A 21,031-nucleotide genomic window follows, 5' to 3' on the forward strand; every position below is an offset into this window, starting at 1 on the left:
GGATGTCAGAAGTCTGGATCAGGATTCGAGTACTACAACAGGGCTTATTTTTCATAGCTCCCACCCAGACTCTATAGCAGAGCTTTGGATTTTGTACCTAAATTTGGGGTTCCCATTCTCTTCTCTAAGCTTTGGATCTCATTCCTCTGATTTATTGCTGATCTCTTGAGTCGTTCTTCTCAAGATAAGACTACAGGGCTAATGGGCAGAGAAGGGAAGCAGAGCTGGGCTCTGGCTGGGGAGTCTGTCTTTGCATAGGAGACCCTTTTGTATGATGTCCCTAAACTGCCACACAGCAGACTCCATCCTGCTCGTGAGCTCAGACACTAGATGCAGCTGAGATGCAGATCAGGGGGTGCAGCCAGGGGGCTACAGGGTCTGGAGAGGGACACTGGTGTTGTGATCCTGCTGCGTAACGGCAGGCGGTTTGGCTCATCCCTCTCAAGAAGAGGGATGGTGATGCCAGCTCCTGTGAACACAACGCAATTCCATGGCCTTCACTCAGGCAATACAGACAACATCCAAGCCCCATCAGCCCTGGTTTGTCTGGGAGAGGCAGGCAGACAGCCGCTGAATGAACCAACAAGGTGCTTTTCACATGCAAGAGGACAGAAACCAGCCACTGGTCAGCAACGGGGCTCATTTATTATCTCACAGGAATGAATGACTTACACAGCTGCAGTAATGTCAGCAGAACCAAAGCTTTGCCCAGGGCCTGAGCTCTGACCGTGGGGCTCCCTGCTGCGCTGGGCAGCAGTGGGAGGGATTGTGATGGAGAGGATGGATTTGGGAGATCCCTGAGCTGCAGGGAGCGAATTCAAGACTGTTCGCAGTGGCCTGTGTCCTCCTGACACCATCATCCCACAAGGCTGATTTCTGTTCCCTCCTTCTACACGAGCTGTCCTCAAAATAGGGGACTGGCTGTTCTGTGTGGGGGACACGTACCCAAGAACCGTCAACACCTTCCAGGAGTGAGGTTTGGGGGCAGTGAATGAGCCAGGCCCCATCCCCGCTGCACCTCCCCAGGAGCCAGGAGTGCCCTGGGCGTGCGAAGGTGGAGGGTGCGATGGAGATGGAGGGAGCCCTGTGACCCCCTGGGCACCCTGGCCAGGTGACCTCAGGCAAAACACGTAGGTTTCTCTGGGGAGGTGTTTGGATTTGGCTGCTTTGGGGTTCTGAGACCCCTTGTGAGACACCGGGGGCCAGACTGACAGAAGGGCTGAGCATCCCCAGCTCCTGGGAGTGACTCAAAGTGTGGGTCCTGCCTAACGGCGAGGCTCTCGGTGGGTGAGGCAGAGCCTCCCAACATGGAAGCCATCCAAACCTCAGGTGCACAAATGAGTGCGCTGCTTGTAACCCATTTCCTCTGCTTTTCCAGCTGATGGTGTGAGGGAGACACAAGCCCATTGCCAGGGGCCTGTGGGGCCTGCAGAAGACCCTGGAGGACAAGGCCTGAGGTCCCTGTGGGTGGCCATATCATTACAGACAGCCACTTCCACATACTTCTGCCACAGAGCAATGGCTTTTGTTTGCTGAGACGTCTTTGCCTTGAGAAGACACGCTCGGTTTTGCTGCAGGCTCCTCCCGGCTCGTGGTGCTTCAGGATGACGAGGAGGAGGGTCTCCCTGAGCCATTTCCTGAGCTGGTGGGGCTCTCTCCCACACAGTCCCTAGCAGGGGAAACACGCGCGCAGGGGGTTTGCCTCCTCCCTTGGCCAGCCCTGAGTGTCTGGAGCTCAGTCGGAGCCCTTCCAGGCGAGTGGCAGCTGGCAGTGCGGTGCCTGTTGCCAAGGCGTATATGATGGGGGGTGAGGGTAGACGGGTTGTACTGGTGCTTTACACGGAGCAGCCTGCTGTCACCCTGCTGGCCACCCAGCCCTGGGGCTGGCCCTCAGTGTGTGGTGTGGGGCTGTTGGGCACGGCTACTCCGAGGTTTATAAGTGAGATGTGTAGGGTGGCGTGGGTGGGGAGGGGAAGAAGGCTATCCGGAGGCTGCTGCCAGCTGGATCTCGGCTCTCTGAAGCGATCAGCACCTCACTGTCATTGAGGCAGGGGCAGTGCTCAGAGTAGCCCCTCTCCTTCCCCCTGGTGCCCACCCTTTGCTGGCAGGGGACAAGCGTCATGGAGGGGAAGCCGTAGCTGTCGAGGATGGGGTGCACTCCCAGGGAATCGGGTGTCTCGAATATGTGGTCGATGTCAGAGAAGCTCACCAGAGCCTGGGTGGAGTCATAGGAGCTTTTCTCCATGTCGTCGACCCCGCAGGACTGGGGGTAGCTCCCCTTTTCTTGGCTCTTCTGCCTCAGCAGGCGGAGATCATCTCTGAAGTGGGGGTTGAAGAGCAGGTAGAGCAAGGGGTTCAGGCAGGCGGGCAGGGGCAGGACCACAAGGAGGACGGATTTGATGACCTCTGGGGTGATGAGGAAGAGGTTGAGCGTGGAAGAGAAGGTGAGGAAGGCCACTGGGCAGTAAAGGAGGCAGTTGGTGAAGATCAGCCAGGCCACATGTTTGACCATGGCACAGTCCCAGACAGCGCTGAACTCCCCCTTCAACAGGTTGCAGTAGAGTCGGATGTAGGTGCCCGTAATAGTCAGGAAACAGAGCATGTTTGTCATCACTAAGGCCACAGTGAAGCCCAGGGTGGCAGGTTTCCCATCTGGGATGGGATATGGGAGGCACAGAGGGGATGCTCCGTATTCCCCAATGGAGAAAAGAGGCAGAACTGCAGCCACAGAGGACAGCAACAGGCAGCAAAGGGCTGCGGCCTTGACCTTGCCTAGGGAGGGTGCCTTCCTGTAGCCCCGCACACAGGAGACTGAAATGCTGCACTGCACCGCAGCCAGCGTCAGCAGAAAGATGGCAGCCTCGGAGGCAAACACCGACAGGAACCCTGTCACCCTGCAGCCCGTGCCAGTCTCCCACCTGGCGCCGAACTTTGCAAACTGGCCGTAGGTCAGGGCGTCAACAAGGGCTAGCATACTGCAGTAAATGCCGGTCAGCATGTTGGCTCCAGCTATGGAGCCGATGACGAACTTAACCGGAGAGAGGTAGCTGGGAGAGGCAAAGACAGCCAGAATGACCAGCCCGTTACAGAGCACCGAGACCAGAACGATGACCCAGACTCCCAGGCGGATGATCCAACTCTCGAACAGGTGATCACAAGGCTTGAAGGGACCTGAAAGAAAACAAAACCCAAAGTTAAACTGAGAAGTTGCCACACTGTTCTAGCGGTGCTGCTCAGCGCAGTGGCCAAGTCCCAGCCCTCTCCTGGCCCCGCCAGCCCCATGCCTAATGAATGCCAAAGGCTGGAAAGGAGCATACAAAAGTAACCGCCCATGTCAGGGATACAATGCCCTTGTTTTCTCCTTGTAGGAGGGCAGCTACATCCAAGTGGGAGAAGGAAGTTGTCCTCCTCACTTGCCCCCAGACTGGCCAGAGCCCAGAATTTCAGGCTTGTGGTCTTCATGTCTGTGAGACACTTCAGGAAGGGTCACGGAAGCCTGGGGATTTAGAGCTGCTTGAAGGAGCCCAGCTGTGTTCAAAGAAAAGGGTTTCCCTGGCTGCTCACCGGGGCTGGGTGTGCACTGAATAGTGGGGTGCAGCTTTGACTCCTCAAGGTCCAGCTGGAGGTCATCCGCATCTAGGTCATCTGGGAGAAAACAAGAGAGAAACACTGCTTGAAGAAGAATGAGCAGGGCCATCAGGGCTAGCTGGGCCAGAAGCTTTTCTCACTGCTTGTCCTCAGCATAGACCTTCCCAGCCATTTCCCAGCCCATTTGTTCAAAGATTAGTATCTGCTGGTGCCCAGTTTGTCCCCTGCAGTCACTGTTGGGGAAGAAGAAGGCATGGAGATGTCTTGCAAATGTTGGCGGGTTGCAGTGTGGCCAACCCCTCTGTTTTTAGGCTACTCCCAACATTTGAAGCATAAGAACCCCGGATCCCAGAGTTGTGTGACTTGCAGATCCCTCCTCCCAGCATGCTGCATGAAAAATAAAGAAATGCTCTAGCCTATGTGGTTACAGAAAACAAAGCCTTCAAATGCATCTCGTAAATGGAAGCTCTCTGGGAAGGCCTTGTTCGATGTTAGTTCATCAACAAGGATTTTGGAGCTTTGTTCAAAGACAACTCTCAGCCTCTACTTGCAGCACAAAATTGTTTGCAACTGCCACTACCACCAAATGGCTCAGAAGAAAAAAGACAGAGCATCATTACTTTATTTCATATCCTATGATTTCTTGAGACTGTAGTGTCGTGCTTGTGACCCTGGAGGTTCCCAGTCCTGAGTTTTCTTAAAGGCAGAGTGATGCTCCATGTGTGCAGCCTTTGGATCCATGGGATTTATGAAACCAGACCGCACTGCGCTCAGAGCCCAGCCTGCTGGGCCAGCACCCACATCCCTCTGGCAGCTGCACCCTGAGCAGGGCTTGGGTGCTCCGAGGGTCAGACAGAGGTTCCCTGCCTGAAGGAAAAGCTGCTGGAAGAGAATGGGGCCAAGATCTCAGATGTGTTTTCCATGTGCCTGTGGGCCAAAATCATGGTGTAGGTCACCACCAAGGAGAATAGCATCCTCCTAGTCTACTCCAAGACATGCTTTTCTGCTTTGTTCCCTGTTTCCCCTCTGAAACCACCGTAGTTTCACAGCACTGGGAAGGGCACAGTGAGGACAGCTGCTGTCCCGCTGCACCATCCCCACCCATGGCACCAGCACAGCCTTTTGCTCCCAGCGGGGAACACCGGAAGGTTTTCTACAGGCGGGAGGAAGGGGAAAGGCTTTTTTTTTGGTGTTTTCTGCTTGCCTGATAGCCAGGGAGCTTGGACCAGATCTGTGGCTGTGGGATGAAATCTGCATCGGGTGCTGTGATGGATGCTGTACCCAGCCAGTCTGTGACAGCTCACCAGGAAGGTGAGTTTTCACAGTGTTGAAGATGTGGCTAACCAAAGTGGGTTAGATGCCTACTTTGCTTTGAGATGGTGCCTCTCATGAGATCTGCTCCCTGCCTGTGTTTGAAAACATGACTGGGATTATTTGATCAAAGAATGATGACAAATAACGCGCTATCTTTAGTGCCTCCTGACAAGCGTTGTGGCTTTCTCAACTTCAAGTGAGCTTTGGAAAAAAAATGCCATTTTTTAAATCTGTCTGTATGAGTTGAAATATTACTGCTGCTCTGGAGTCTGGCAAGAAAACCCTCACAGTGGGATGGAAAAATATTTCCTCCTTGTATTTTATAGTCTTATAAATCTCCAGTGTCTCTTCCATCCACAGTGCAGAGGCTGTGATGTGCAGTCCCAATACTCAAATCAATGCAGAGACTTGCACTTTCTGTGCCCCCCTGCCACCCAGGCCATGGTAACGTTCAAACAAAATCTGCCCCCATCCCTTTTCTCTTCAAAGGACCAGAATGCACAAAGGATGATTTTAAGCGTAGGTTAAACATTTGCATGAGGTGAAGGCAGTGATCTTTTGTTTTGCCTGGACTACTGAGCTAGCTGTGAATTGCAGAGCAATCCTCGGCCAGCACAGCAGGATTCAAAGCAGAAAATGTACCTCTCTCTGCTGGAAATCAGTATTTCCCCCAGCCTGCGAACTGTTGGTAGTTGAAAATGGCTTTTTTTGTTCTGTCAATGCAGACTGCATTGTTTTTGAAGTAGCCCTTATTTATTACAATTTTACCACAGCACCTCCACTTTCTGAGGCTTTGTGGAAAAAACAACTTTGCTAGTATTGTCCTTTCAGTTTTAATGGTTCCCAGCAGGCCGTAGGAACAGTGAGGTGGGAGGAAAAGGAGGAGAATTGCTGGAAAACGGGTAGAAAAGAAAACATTGATCTGGATGCTTCTTTTCGTTTTGTATTGTCTGCCTTAGCAAGGGCAGCACCACTTGGGTTTTGCAGGTAATTGCTCTCTCCCTCGGAGTTAGGGCATGGGTGGTTGCAAGGGGCCTGGACAGGTGCTTTTGGGGTACTTGAGTAACCTTCTTGAAAGACAGAAATAGGAAATGAGTAGCTCTAAGGGCCCTCCAGGGCTTGCTGGACAGTTGCAGAAGTTAAATGGCTTTACAAGCTAATGGAGATGCTAGACTGAATAAAGCAGTGTCTTATTGTCAAGGATAACCATACAAGTGTGTTCTCTTCTCGCTTTCTGTAGCTTTGTTCCGTTATTGCAAACATATGCTTTTAAGTAAATATATCCCTTTCTATCCTCAAACCAGTCGTCCCCAAGGGGGTGCTGGGACAGTGATGGAAGTGCCCCACGGCAATGTAGTATTTGCACTTTCCCTGTCCTCCCTCTGCAGCCAGTTTTGGGAGGGTGGCAGGAGGGAGGTGCCGGGGAGCGCGGGGTGGCCGTGCTGTGTGACGAGCCCCCGAGCCTTCGGGGCTGCTGCCCAGCCACGGGGGACAGGCTCGGGTCAGGGGCATCTGCTAAACGCCACCAACCATAATCCAGGAAGGCATATCCCAAGCAGCAAAAGTTTTGGAAACGTCTGTTGTGATAAGGTGACTGAGTGATGGGACACGCCCTAAGCACGCTGCTTTGGGCCTCACGTGGCCGTCAGCTGGACGTGAATGGACACACTTGGGTGGTGTCCCCTAAGTGGCAGGCGGGGTTCCCATATCTCCAGGGCCCTGGGAGGGTGGGAGAGAGCTGCCAGCCCTGGGGTCCATGAAGCCACTTGCACTCTGTGGTTGGAATTCAGATGGTTGCTTGGGAGCAAGGCTTGGCTGATGGCTGGGATATGCTGGGGGCAGCTGCTTTGCCTGGCTGCCGGAGCAGGACTTTGCCACCAGCACCCGTTTCTCATCCCTACACAGCTGGTCTGGGACCAGTCACCTCTCACCATCCAGCTGTGAGGTTCTGCGGACTTGTTTGTAAAGGGATCCTCAGTCCCTTGCTGGAAGCCCTACGCGAGGACAAGAGGGTCTGGCTATCTGGAAGCGTGCCCCATGCCTCTCAAGTTTTCCCACAGCACCCAAGTGCCCTGACAAGCCTGGTGTACACTGCAGGGAAAAAATGAGTTATTTTCTTGTAATGAGGCCACTTTCTCTCTTGCAGGGAAGGAATGTTTGGGAGCTTTTTTTCCTCCTTAAGGAGGAACTGTTGCACAACTCATATAACAGAGTTAAATACCACTGGTGGCCATCTGAAAGGAAGCATTGGGAACATAAATAAAGCAACAATTAATTAAGTAAGACAGCAACATCACAAAACCCTAATCGCCAAGAATAGCCCATGTGTTGCTGAATGGTAGGGAGAATGATCCGTGAAAGCTGTGCATAGTGAGAAAGGACCTTCTTGTGCATTCCACGTTTGTACAGCTGTGGTTTGATATTTCAGAGAAACCCAGTGCTTTAACATCTGAAAATGTGGGCCTTTACGAGCTGTTAAGAGTCTCATCTGGCACATCTTAGAAGCACTCAGCATTCCCCTCTGGTCCTAATATCTCCTGAGCACACATATAATCCATGGGATTGAGACTGGTTTGGAGGCCTGTGGAGGGTGTTGGTTGCTTGTCAGGGCCAGGACATTTGAGACAGCAAATAGCTTCAGCGTTTGGTGCCCAGCAAGACCAGGTCTGTAAGCAGTACTATGGTCCCTGGCTGCAAACCATGTCTTTTCACAGTTTCATTGAAGATACTGTAATATGTTGGGCAAACACCCCAACTATATGCACAAGGATTATTAAAGTATGGGCTGCATTAATGATGGAAAAACTAACCCGGAGGAGAAGAAATTCCTGCAGCAATGACCGTAACATACGCCTCCGCTGTACTGTCCGCCCAGTGCAACCACCAGTCTACCATGCTTCCTGAAGCCATATCATGCAAGTAGGAATCACACTGGCTAGCCTCTGGCTGGACTTTTTACATTGCTAAAGCTTATACTTAGACCATGAAGGATCAGGACAGGGCAGGTAGCAGGGGTGACGGACGCAGGGCTTGTGACTCACTCGCTGGCTGGGTCAGGAGGCACAGATGCCCTTGCTGTGGCTGGGTGTGAGCTGTTCCCAGGAGCATGTGGGCAAAGTGCAGCTGCACCACTCCTCAGGGACTCGGTCCTCTCCCCATCTCCTGCAGGCACCAAGCATGATGTGGTTTTGCCTACAGGGCGTTTCAGACCTTGGAAGTGCATGTGGCCTCTATATTTACACAAACATATAAACAAATACAGCATCCAAGCTGTGTCCTGAGATGATATTTCCACTCTCCAGCAGTTACAGAGGGGCCAAAGGAGCTCATGCTTTTCTTTGTGTTATTCTGAGATTCCCTTGTAAAGGGATCAGACCAGATTTCATCTTGGAGCTGCCGATGTGCTGTGGGTCTGTGGGTGCAGGAGGTGTGCTTTGCACACTCCTTGGATAGCCATGTGCAACAGATTTCATGGGGGTTTATGCAGAAGTACATTTTGGAGCACAGAATAAATTGACACTGGAACAGAAACTGCTGTTCAGCTTTAACTGTGGAGCCACTTCTGCCATGCATAGTTTAGCCCCTATACTGTGCTCATCGTATTCCTCAAACCTTTCCTTTTCTTCATAGCTCCCTGATCTTTGCTGTAGCTTCAGGGTGGGTACACAGGTGTAAGGACATGGGTCTCATTACTTCCAGCCAGCTGCAAGCTCCAGTCTTTTGAGCTCATTCTCTTGTCCTTCAGATTAATCTTAGGGTCCATCCTCTGCGTGTTGTGGCAATGAAGACAGATGTCCTGCCAGAGGCTCTGTACTGCCCAGAAACCTAATGACCAAGCCCAGAAACTGTCCCGTGTAACCTCAGCCACCTTGCTCAGGTGGCTTGTGCAGCCTCCCTCTGTAGTCAGTAAGGTCAAATTAGCACACATACCCGTGCTGTTGAGGACTGCCAGATCTTTCTGTCCGAATGTTAAGGTTTAGAAGTGCAAGATCAGCTCTTCTTCCAGTGCAGTGACACTGCTTGATGCCCATTCACAGCAAGTGGCCACCAGAACTGGAGGAGGATCAGTCTGCCTTCTCTGAGGGGGGTGCAACGCAGCATAACCCTGCCACAGATAGATCACCATTCAGCCTTGCCTACTTACAGTGGTTATCAGCATGACCTGGAAAGAATTCCATGGTCCTCTTGTGGGGATCTTCCTCCTCAGGGCTCATGTCTTCTGCCTCCCATTGGCTGGACACCTTGAAGAAGCCACTGCAACTTCCATAGGCACAGCACTGGTAGGCGTAAGGTACCTCGAGGACTCTGCAAAGGGGGAAAGCAGAACTTTTAGGTGACCTGACTCTATTGCTTTGCATTTTGTGCTTAATTTTCATGTGTCAAAGGCCAACCTGTTTGCTGATGGTTACACTGGAGCAGGACTTCTCTGTTGAAAGGGACTCCAGACAGGACAGAGTGTGGACCCTAATCATGCCTTAGTGCTTCCAGGCTGCCTCACTTTTGGTGCTTAAGATGCTGTCTGTTTGTCATCAAACCCCAGGTTTGGAAACCACTGAAGTTCCTGGATAATTCCTCAAAACCTTTGTGTGGTTCTCCCTAGACTGAAATAGCCTTGCTTTCCCATGCCTGCTAGCTATATGCCATAAGCACAACCTCTGCATGTGGAGTTTTCAGTTTTTACCCCAAGACCATCTTTTTGCTGAACATCCTTTCTTTTGTTCAGGATAAGGAGCTTCCTAAGAGCTTAAGCAAGTGCAAGGACCCTCTTTGCTTGTTGCTGAAGGTCAGAGATGCACCTCCAAGCTCTAGTTCCATGACCGTGGCTCACCCTTACCAGTCAGGGCAGGGGAGTCTCAGGTATCTTAAATATAGCAAGTTATTTTACTGTCTGGTTGCCCTGAAAGTAGAATTCTTAGTTGTCTATTACGGTTTGTATTACAAGGTTAATTAAACAGCAGCTGAACATCATCTGGATGAAATACTAGGCTGTCAGTGAGAAGTTGCATCTTCTTCAAAGACAGAAAACTCCTGCTTCTTTGCTGAAAGCCAGAAAGACTGCTGCTGAAGTCAAAGGAACCTCAGGTTTTCTAGACAATTAAGGTTTTCTGACAAGATCAGTAAATATGGTGAAACTCTATATTCTAAAAATATGCTTTTGTTTTAAGTTCCCAAACATTTCTGGCTGAGCCCTGGGAGGTTATGGGAACTCTGTATACAAGCTTGCTTCCTGTTATAAGCTCCAAATTAAATCCTATTATTGAAAGGTGGTAGGGAGGTACAGATCCTCCCAGGATGGCTAGGAATCTTTCTCAGATGATTCCTCCACACATATGTCCTAAGAATAAAAATGCTTAGTGGCAGTACCCCAAAATTTAGGGAATGTTAACGGGTCTATGGCCTGGCTTGCTTCAATGAACCACTCCCTCAGTCTTGGTCTCTCTGGTAGAAATCCAAACCAGCCCCACAGATGTTAGTGGAATGAGTTCAGAGGAGGAATGCTCCTGGAAGTGCTGAATTCGACCCACTCTGCTCAGAGGACTGGCATCCTGGGTGTGGAAAGCCCTCCAGAAGCTTCTGGGATCCCCTGCCGTTTGGAAAGCAGTCATGCAGCCATGATGAGTCAGAAAAGTCACAAGAGAACGCCCTGCAGGCACTACTGCCAAGGCAGACCCAAGTGACAGATCAATGCTTTTCAGGGGACCTGAGCTGTTAAGCCCAGCACTGATACAATGACCTGTGAGGAGGTGCCTAAAGGTGAGAAGTTCCAGCCTTGGGAGCCCTCGGCTTGTACTGGATGGGTGGAAGCATCAGCTCATGCATCCATGGCTCCCAAAGAACTGCCTGGAAGACCCATGCAAAAGATGGCTTTACCTGGGGAAAATTTGAGTCACCTGCACTGTAGGCCCCTTAAGTGCTGTGCTGAAGACCCACTGCTAAGATAGAGAAGGGAGAGCCAGAGCCTGTGGTGCAGCACTGTACGCCAAGCTTTTTGCAGCCTTGTCTTGCTCTGTTTGACCCCTTCAGGCTCCTCATTAATCCATAGCAGACAAGACACGGCCACACAAACAGAGTTTACTGAAGGAAAGCTGGATGTCATTAGCTAGGACTGGCTTCTGGGAATGTTTTCCATTGAGAGAAGCCCTGAGCTGGGCCTGCTCCACGCTTTCCACTTGTGTGTGTGCGTTTGGGGATGGGGGTGGCAGGCCCAGAAGCGCATCATCGCTTTCCCATGGAAGACTTTAAAAGATGAGGCTTGTTAGCAGCAGATGAAGCTTCCTCAACCTATTGGCCTGAAAGGATGGAGGAAAGCATGAGATAAACAAGGAAAGCAGGAGGCTGATTGATATAAACAAATACAGACTGCAGCGAGAGCCAGAAGGGAAAGAGTGAACAAGGCCCAGGGCACAACCAGTACCTCATTTTGGGGAAGCTCTCCTTGGTGAAGGGCTCAGAGAGCGCCGGGTTGCCTTGGAGCTTCAGATGGGTCAGTCCACCCAAACCATCCAGGGGCAGCGTGACCAGCTGGTTGTCAGTCAAGTCCCTGTGAAGGAAAAGCAGAGAGGTAGAGCGCGGTCAGCTTGTGCTGGTGGTATCTTAGCCATCAGCGGCTCAGAGAGGCATGCTGTCTCTCTTGCTTTCTTCCTGAAATGTGTGGCTGAAATGGGGCTGGGTGCTGCATGGGCCCAGGGTCCTCTGGAGTTAATGGGGATACTGCAATCCCTGGGGGAAATGAGGGGCAGGGGTTAAGGCCCATGCTGAAAGCTCTCTGTGATATCTACTTCCCTGTGCACGCATCTGCCCCATGCATCTCTTTCCCTGCCACTTCCCCCACAGCAGGTCAGGTATGACTGCAGCTCCCGGCTCATAAAATACCCAAAAGTCTTAGTGAGGGGACTGTGGACTGGGAACCCCTCCAGAGCCAGCAAAGGTGGTCTGCCGTGACTCCTGCTGAAATGCACTATCATGCTGATCTTCAATAAAGGCATCCAAGGCAGGCGTGAAAGCATCAGAAAGTGGAAGTACTGACTTAAGCATGCAGGGTGAGAGCATCTTGAAGATGACCTCATCTGCAATCTCATCATCCCTTTAATACTGATAGGAAACTTTGGGATTGGGTTTGTTCACATCAGTGCTGAGATGCACACCTCAGGCCTCAGCACCGCACCCTTCTGACAGCTAAATGACCTCTGGTGCCCCCGTAGTTCCGGGAGTCAGTCTGAGGTGCTCAGATACCTGCTTTCAGGGACCCACTGGCAAAGAAATATCACCGCAACTTACAGCTTGGCGAGCGACTGCAGCGTCACAAAGGCTTCAGGGTGAATAAACTGGATGTAATTCCAGCTCAGGTCTCTGCAAGGCAAGGACAGGCCAGTAAGAGGGGTGCAGAACAGGAGAGTGAAGCTGCTGACACTGGCCTGGGCAAGGGCTTTGATGCGAACAAGTGTGGAATCTGTAGTCCCTTGGTTGGCAGCGAGTTCTGTCTTATTGCAGCTCCCTGGAGGCAAATATGTTTGAGTCTGTATCTGGGTAGTTTTTAACAGAGTAAGCAGGTTACTTAGTCTGCCCTTAGTGCCAGAGCATCTCTGAAGTGGTCACACTGCTGGGCACCCAGACAAGGACAAATAAGTTCAGGAGCTGTGTGGAAGGTGAACCAAGGTCATCTGAGAGTGTTGCCTGTCATGTGCAGTTGGATGGGTATGGAAAGGATTCAATGAAGCACCTCAGTAACTTCATACCCTCTGTTTCCATCTGACCTAGAGGTTTCACCTCCCTCTGTCATAAGCAGGCAGGAATCAGTATGTCAAGAACCATTTCTTCTCCTTCTAAGGCTGACGACATGAGCAACCTGCCACATCTCTCCACATCTCTCCCATTCTGAAGGGAGCCAGGGTGCCAGGGTGGGTAAGATGAACCTTTCCTACAGGCACCCAGAGACAAATGCTAGAACTTACATGCTCAGTTGTGTGACTGTACTGTGACAGCAGCATGCTTGCATTTGTGTGCTGCCTGTGGTGTTACATGTAGTACGTGAATGTTCCTGTGCAGTTGTGGTCCCATGACACACACGGATCTCTGGGAACGATGGCCTATTAAATGACACTCAAATTGCTGCACTGTGGGAAAAAGCTTCTATGTGATTCAGTTCACTTCCCAGCAGAACAGTAAATAAAGACCATCTGCACTTGAAGGGCTCTTTCCATACATCTCAGAGAGAATCACACCCTACAAAGCCTTATTAGCTTCTGAAAGATGACAAGCACTTAAGTGAGCTGTCTACTGCAAGGTCACTATGTGTGTACGGTATCTGCATGCTTGTGTGCACTTAGTACATCTAACATGTTCTTTGAGTTTTATGGAGACAATCCCTACTCAAATGAGATGCTCTGCATTGATGTGAGGCCCAGGAGTGTTCCTGGATGACCCAGGACTAGGCTGTGTAGGGAAAAGGCTGCTAGAGCTCATGCACACCATGGTAAATCCCTGCCATGAATCAATGCCTCTAAGGGCATTTAGGAGGCTGTTGTCCATGTGTAGCATGTAATATTTGAGTTGCAGTGTGTGGTAGCGCATGTGGTGTGGGGTTTCTGCATGTGTGGGCAGTAAGCCTGACATGCAAGGAATTTATTCACAGGGGTGTCTGCATGCAGAAGTGAAGCCAGGGAGAAGACTTGAGCCCTAAGCACAGCTGCCTCTATTCCGGAAGGGACTGGAAGTAGAGGAGGGACTGGACAGCTTCAGGGAGAACGTGAAGCCTCAGAACAGAGACAGAGGGAGTGGGGCTGGGAAACTCCACATCAGCCTGGCTCAGTGCTCACAGTTCTCCTTCCCCAAGCAAAAAGCCTGGTCATTCCCACTGCCAGCCACACCTGGCGGTACTTACATGGAGCGCAGGGCCATCAGCTGCACAAAGGTGTCTGCTCTGATTTCATGGATCCTGTTGTGCTGGAGGCCACTGAAAAAACAGAAACTGGTCTGAGAAAATAGCTGAAGGCAGCATTCATACTTCATGGGTCTCTGTGTCCCTCTGCAGCAGAAGCAAACTATCACAGTAGAAGTCATTTGTGTCTGGAAAATCTGCTCTTATTTCAAGGGGTAAATGAGCAGGAACAAAGCAGCTCAAAGCCATTCTCTCCCACGGGCAGCTCCAGGGCCCAGACAACCTCTTCTTTTGATGCCATCGTGGCTTACATCCCCTCCAGCAGCCTCCTGCCCTCCCAAGGCAGGGCAGGGAGGTGTTTGCTGACTGACCTACGGACTGCACACAGCCCTCCCAAGACGTCCAGAACTGATTCAAGTATCCACTTCATGTGAAACATTCACAGTTTTGCAGTTTTCTTTTCCCTGGTGTGTAACAATGGTGAATATTTTTTTCTAAGTTCCTCAAAATTGCGATTTCCCTGACCTGCAGAAGTGTGACCTTCTGCAAGGGGCAGCAGCCACTGCTTCGTACTCTACCCAGGGGATTTGTTGGGTAGCTAGCCTGCCTTTCAGACTCAGAAATGGTCTTGAATCATCTCAGACTTGCTCACAAGGACCTACAAGCAATGGCTGTGATGTTTCAGCTGGTGTTTGGCCACATATTCATGTTTCAGAGGCAGGGGCTTGAGGCTCTTGCATCTAATCTACTGGTGGTTTCTCAGTGTAGCCAAAAAGGCATTGCTCATACTTCTAGTTAGGGTTTTAAACGAGAGCACTTAGGGAGCTCTGCACAAATTTGGGGGTCTCAGGTAGAGGGGCACTGAGTGGGAGAGGGAAGCAGGAATATTGGGGCAAGTCAGTGAAAAATAATCCAAGGATATTTAGCTGCAAGGGACCACCTGCGTGTTGCAGGTAAAAACCTGCACGTTGGCAGCTACAGCAGAGCAACTGGCACACACAAGGTGTTTGCATACCAGGCTGTACCACCACACACCACCAGACTTATTTTCAACTTATTTCCCAGCAGGAATGCTGATATCAGGTGGGAGTGGGTCTTACAGACGATATCTTTGGGCTTAAGGGTTCAAATTCTTATTCTGTAAGAAAATGTGATTTAAAACACACTCTGTCTGACTTCAGTAGACTGAAAGAGGGATTAACTGTGCTTTTATATTGATGATAAGTCTGAATTTGGCATATTATGAGATACTGTAAGAAGAAATTTAGGTACCATGCATAAAATTACAGGTTTGGAATTCTGGAAGTTTGTCATTATTTGGATACTTCTGTTTTTTAAAACATTTTCTATTTTTATAGATAAAAATACTTCCAGATCTAGCTCTGTCCTCAGAGCTCCCAAAGAGGCAGCAAGGGCTGTGTGACTCCAGTTTTCCTGTGATTTCACAGTGCCCGAATGCCTGGCTTTGCAAAGGCTGGATGAACTGCTCTGGCTGCGCAGGCTGGGGTGCTGCAGGGAGCAGGGACAGCCTCTCGTGGTATTTTTGTGGGGATGCTGCTCCCACACACCTATTATTTCAGATTGCAGAATTCTGTAAAAGCATGGAGTCTATTATATATATTTATTTCCTCAAAAAGGGCAAGAACTTCTGGTAGTTAGGTTTGCAGGCTTTCTGGGGTCAGGTCTCTGGACACTTTAAACTGAGCATGAATAACTGTGTCTTGGAGCAATGGGGGCACGTCCCAGGGCCCAGAGGAGACCCAGATCAAGCGCTATTCATAAACAAAGCATCAATCTCCTCCACGAAGTGGCAAGCCCTAAGCAGTGTGTGTGAGAGCCACTTTGCACCCATAGCTTGGGACCACTCCTTGAAGCAGCTGTTTATGGTATGGCATGGAATGGGATAAATCCCATTCTTGATTAGCTCATGTCTGGAACTTGAATTAGCAAAGCAAAATTTCAGTGCTGTCACATCCTACTTCTGCTTGCTGTGTCTGAGACCTCTGAAAAACCTCAAGTGAATTAAGCTCCTATGCACAGGGAATGTATTTTTATTCTCTGTTTGCACAAGGGCAAAGCATGGAGCTCTGTCCCGTTTGCAGTCCCAACAGCGAGTTACAGTGCTCAGCTCTCCCAGTGCTGGGTGATGGCTGAGTTTTGTGTTTGGGGGCTGCCTCTCCCTCCAGAGGTGACCCTTTTGCCCCAGAGCACGGCGCAAGCAAGGTCTCTACTCACAGCTCCTCCAGCCGCTGACACCGGTGGAAACTGGGCAGATCTTCGATTTTGTTGTGTGACAGCTCTCTGCAGGGAAGGAACCAGCACGTAAATGTTAGGGAAAAAAATAAATCAAAAGCGAGTGCCCTTGAGCCCTGTCTTGGGAAACAGGTATTGCCAGAGTGGGAGGGATGACGGCTTCCCATCCTTAGAAGTGTTCAAAGCCAGGTTGGATGTGTCTTTGGGCAGCCTGATCTTGTAAAACATGTCCCTGCTTCTGGCAGGGGAGTGGACTGGATGATCTTTAAGGTCCCTTCCAAGCCAACCATCCTATGATCCTACAATTTGATGGTTCTATAATTCTTTTTTTATGATTCTATGACTTACACTGCGCACACCTTAGGGAGCAGGACCCCCAGGTGAGGGGATCTCCACTCTGCACACACCTGACACTTGCTCTGAGCATCTTTGTGCTATGCAAGGATTGTGCTGTGGCTCACCCACTCAGCCAGCCCCAGCCCAGCTCCCTCCAGCACAAGCTGCAGACCATAGGAGCTGCTTCTACAGCTGGGGGTGGGTTTTTCCTCAAGGCCATGCTCCTCCCCAGCTCCAAGTCAACCGTGAAATGCATCCCTGCCAACTTCTGCTTTGCACAGCCGTGCTTTCCTGTGCCAGAGCTCCCATCCTGCTGCTGTGGATGGGTGAGCGCACAAAAGCTGCAGATGTGCTTTCAGAGCCTGGGGAGGTTTTGGCCAGCCGAGCAGCCAGCCAGCTGCCTTGCCTCCTTCCTGGCGCAGCAAACCTGCCTGCCTATCACTCCATTTGGCCTTTCCCTGCATCTCCCCAGGGAGAAGGAAAGGACCATAGTACAGGCAAGGGATCCGTACAGGACATTACCAACTCTGAGCATCCCTGGCCCCTGTCTTTTCAAGTGCTGCCACTTGAAAATGATTCCCAGCAAACTCCTGTTCCCGCTCCTGCATGTCCCTGTGGGATGTCCAAGGCAGAGTGACTTGGTAGTCACCTATCCTGGCACAGCTTTGATGTGAATTTATTAAAACCAAAATGGGCTGAGTAAGGGGTAACACTTAAAATCATCTCTTTTCCTAAGTGCCAGGGGCTGGATTCATGGCTGCTCAAGGGAAAGGTATCCCAGGGGAAAGATTTGTATCTGACCTTTCTTTCAACTCTCCACATTTCTGCCAATATTTTACTACTAAAACATTTAAATTATTGTTGTTATTGTTATTATTATTTTGCCAGCCCCCTCCCTGCAAGTGTTCTGTGGTGGGAAGGAAAAGGAAGGGAAAAACCAACCCAAATTTTTGTGTTTGGCTTTGGAGACTGTCCCCGAGAGCAGAGAAAGAGCTGCAGCATCAGCCACTTCTCAGTGGTTCTTATGCAATGGGTCCCACAGCCACTGTGCAAGATCTCTGCAGACAATCTGCAGCATGAGGTGAGCCGCAGGGGGGCGGCAGAAATGTGGCATTAAAAATATTGTCTCTGTTCAGATGTGTCACAGTTGTAATGTTAACCTGACGAACAGCCAAGGGGCTGTTAAAATGGGGGAAAGCAGCAGGAACAACCGCTAGCTCTGAAGGGACAGAAGGCCAACACATTTCAAAGGCAAGAGAGATGTAAACATGCGCAAACATTGGCCCATATACCCTCTCTCCAAACTCTGAAAGCATTGCAATTAATGTCAGTAAAATTAACTGGGAAAGAGGAAGAAGGAACAAGGTGGGGTGTCCCAAAAAAAACCTCGCTCACGAGGAGGGGCAGACATGAAGTACAGGCTCTGCTGTGAAGGTTTACAGGCTGATAACTTGCAAACATAAACTGAGCACATGGGACCCTACAGCCTGGGCCATTCCAAAGGCTACACTTTGGTGGCAAGATGTCCATTGAATTGGTCCAGATGTCTAAAGCTGAGAGATCTTCCCTACAGGGACAGCTGGAGCCAAAATGCTGTAATCTGCTAAGTTACAAATTGTATCCTTTTATTTTTATGCTTTTCTCTTGTTTCCAACTTCTGTGATCAGGAATTCACTCCTGTTGCTTTCCTGGAACAAACTTGTTTTCATTTTCAGCTTGCTTGTATAAAGACTGATGAGAGGCAAGCCTCCTTCTTGCCCTAAGGCTCCAAACTTGTATAAATCTGGCTCATGACTCACTTCCTGAGGATGTCTTTGACTGAAGAAAAGGTTGGGGACCTCAGGAATGAGGGGTGTGCTTCCTGAGAAGATGCAGGAGTCAATGAGGAGCTGATTCCATCACGTACCAGCTTAAGGAAAAAGCACATTCTCCCACTCAGCATCCTTCAGTGCCTTGCTGAGCAGATAGGGCCAAAGCAATTTAGAGACTGAGAGCAAAACCCCAATCTGCCACTGCTGCACCGTGTGAAGGACCAGAGCTGGAGCCAGGAGGCCCTGCAGGTCTCCACCTGGTCAGGTGTGTCCTCTGCTGGGGCGTGAAGATGATGGCACTTGCTGGAGCCACAATGGCAGGAAGACATTGTATGAAATGTCATTTAACCCCGTTTTTTGTGATTTGTATACCTGAAATGCTGCTGCTCTTCTTACCCAGTGCCCATTGCACCCTCTCTACCCTCCCTGCATGGGGCAGACGGTTCCTACTGCTGCAGAGCAAGCAGGAGACAAATGTGGCTGTGCCTTATTGCTCATAGCCATCCAGAGAACCACACTGGGGCTATGCTAGGATGAGGTGAGCAAGTTCAAGAACATGCGGAAGTCAAGGTAGTATCCAAGAAGGTGGTGTTTTCACCATGGGAAAGGTAACAGGAACAAGAACCATGGGATGGTCTTCCATAGCTAGTCCCCCTGTGTTGGGTAAGGAGAAAGCCTGGGTCCTGACGGTGCTTTTCTGAAGACAAGGCAGGACAGAGAAACTTGTGTTACTCACAAGACTCGGAGGCTGGGCAGCTGCTGGCACATCCCTCTGGGGAGTAAATGGACGCCTGCGCGGGTCAAGGTCCTAGAGGAGTGGAGGAAAGAGAAGAAATGGTGTTGGTGAGGGCCAGCACACAGACCCTGCTACCCACACGTCCAGCTACCAGCCCCACATGGTGGCAGGAGAGACAACATCAATGAGATAATGAAATACCCGGAGAGAAACAAAAACTGACTTGGAAAATGGGCACTGCTGCTGGACCTGGTGAAGGTGAATGTGCCTGAAAGAAATTCTGGGACACTTCTGGGTACTGAATTCACTGGTGTCCTTGGCCATGCCCAGGGCAGGCGGCTGTACCCTCCGAGGCACACTCTGCTGTCCCAGTTCCTCATTGTCCAGACTGGTGATCCGCCTGGAGCCACAGCTGCCTCAGAAACCTGTGCATGGGGGATGGATGGCATGTCCCTGGGTCTCTGCAGCAAGGCATGGCCAGGCAGGGCACACTCCTGGGCCCAGGTGCTCAGCAGTGCTCCCAGTTTGGGCACAGCTCGTGGACCAGTGCCCCGCAGAGGAGAACCACGGGTGGCTGGAGACAGCATGTCCTCCAGGTGCCTGATCTCCTGGGTCTGGTGGTGTGAGGATGGGGCCAGACCAGCTGTGGAAGCCTTCAGCCCAGGCAGCAGATGTGTGGCAAACACAGCAGATATTTCCATCCCTGCACTGCACTGCACTGCCAGTGCTGGTCCCAGGATGGGCAGCGAGGCACTGGATCTCAACAGACCATGCTGAAGCACTGCACCCAAAGGCTCATTCCTTCACAGACACAGAAGGAAAGGAAGAAAATAATCAAAAAAACAAACAAACAAAAAAAAGATCAGAGCATGCTCAACAGTACCGAGAGAGCAACTCACGGAGAAGAAAGCTGCTTTCAGGAGCCACAGGGGTGAAACGAAGCAGAGAGGTAAGTGACCAGGGAGAGGCAGAGCACTGCAAAAGTTGTCCTCGCTGAAACAGCCTGGACCGCCTTGAAGAGTGAAGAGCACAAATAGCAGGATAAAAGGGAGAGATTTGCCACTCACAAAACTTCTAGGCTGGTGGTGCCTTTAAGGTCTGGGAATTCTTTGATGTCCGTTGCACCATTGAGCGACCTGCAGAGAAATGAGGGTGAAGTGAGTTGGGCAGAGGGCTCAGAAACAAGTGCAGCTGCCCGAGGTCCCAGACCCAACTGCTCCCGAATGTCATGGTGGCAAATCGGCTTCCTCACACCCAGATGTGGTGATCAGAGGCCCAGATCCAAAGGTGTCACTCCCATCAGCATGCCACTGCCGGCTCGGCAGAGCTGACATCTCAGGCAGCACAGATGCACTGAGCCAGAGTTCAGTATTTCTGTGCAGGGAGGCTTGGCAAGCTCAGTCCCTCCTCCAATCACTGACATTCTTGGAATGATTTCTACCCAAATTATATTTAGAAAAACAAAACAAAACAAACAAACAAACAAACCCCAGTTACCATTGGGAATGCAGAAGGGCATCCCACCCAAGCCTCCCAGAGTCTGTGCATTTGGCGCTAAAAAATGGATGGGTATTTGGAGGATTTATTATTTGCCTGAGTTTATGTCCCTGCAGTGGCAGGCTGGGGGAGGCTTACAAGGAGAGATTTTGAGGTTGCCTCTGCCTCAATATCCAGGGCTGTGCTGCAACAGGTTTGCCAAAAGGCCAGCCAGCCAGACCAGGCCAACTTGGAGCAACTGTTCTGGTCCAGGTGGTGCCCACCACACGGTGGCGGCCCTGGAGCAGGCTTGGGGCTGTGCACGTGAAGGAAGCTCTGTCACTGCTGGCTGTCCAGAAAGGTTATTTGTGCCATGGTGATGGTGTTATGGGATGTGGTTGGACAAAAACACAGCAGTGCAGGGCTTGCTTGAGTAGCATGCAGAAAGTGTAGAGGTGCTTGTGAGTATGGTCTTTGCTGGTGCTGATGCAGCTATGGAGACCCTGGAAGATTCTTCAGGTGCTCGTCAGCTAGGTAGGCAGGAGGAACAAATTGCCCCTTCCAAAATGCCCTTATCAAAATTATTCTCCCTCAGAAGAAAAAATCTGCAGTGTCTACTCATTGGCTCACTCCTTTTGG

The 21,031-nt window shown here is 50.7% G+C and overlaps 1 protein-coding gene across 1 annotated transcript in view; it reads right to left on the reverse strand.

Annotated features, from left to right (window-relative positions):
- Positions 1 to 1,933: 1,933 nt before the first annotated feature.
- Positions 1,934 to 21,031, reverse strand: part of LGR6 (leucine rich repeat containing G protein-coupled receptor 6) — a 136,116-nt gene continuing 117,018 nt past the window's right edge. Inside the window, exons 10-18 of the mRNA XM_035561359.1 lie at positions 19,984 to 20,052; positions 18,917 to 18,988; positions 16,016 to 16,081; positions 13,784 to 13,855; positions 12,181 to 12,252; positions 11,318 to 11,443; positions 9,047 to 9,207; positions 3,565 to 3,645; positions 1,934 to 3,171 (exon numbers count right to left, since the gene is read on the reverse strand). Coding sequence (XP_035417252.1) covers positions 1,934 to 3,171; positions 3,565 to 3,645; positions 9,047 to 9,207; positions 11,318 to 11,443; positions 12,181 to 12,252; positions 13,784 to 13,855; positions 16,016 to 16,081; positions 18,917 to 18,988; positions 19,984 to 20,052 — 1,957 coding nt within the window. The remainder of the gene's footprint in view (positions 3,172 to 3,564; positions 3,646 to 9,046; positions 9,208 to 11,317; positions 11,444 to 12,180; positions 12,253 to 13,783; positions 13,856 to 16,015; positions 16,082 to 18,916; positions 18,989 to 19,983; positions 20,053 to 21,031) is intronic.

This window comes from Cygnus atratus, chromosome 24 (genome assembly GCF_013377495.2).
Source record: "Cygnus atratus isolate AKBS03 ecotype Queensland, Australia chromosome 24, CAtr_DNAZoo_HiC_assembly, whole genome shotgun sequence".
Taxonomy (NCBI): Eukaryota; Metazoa; Chordata; class Aves; order Anseriformes; family Anatidae; genus Cygnus; species Cygnus atratus.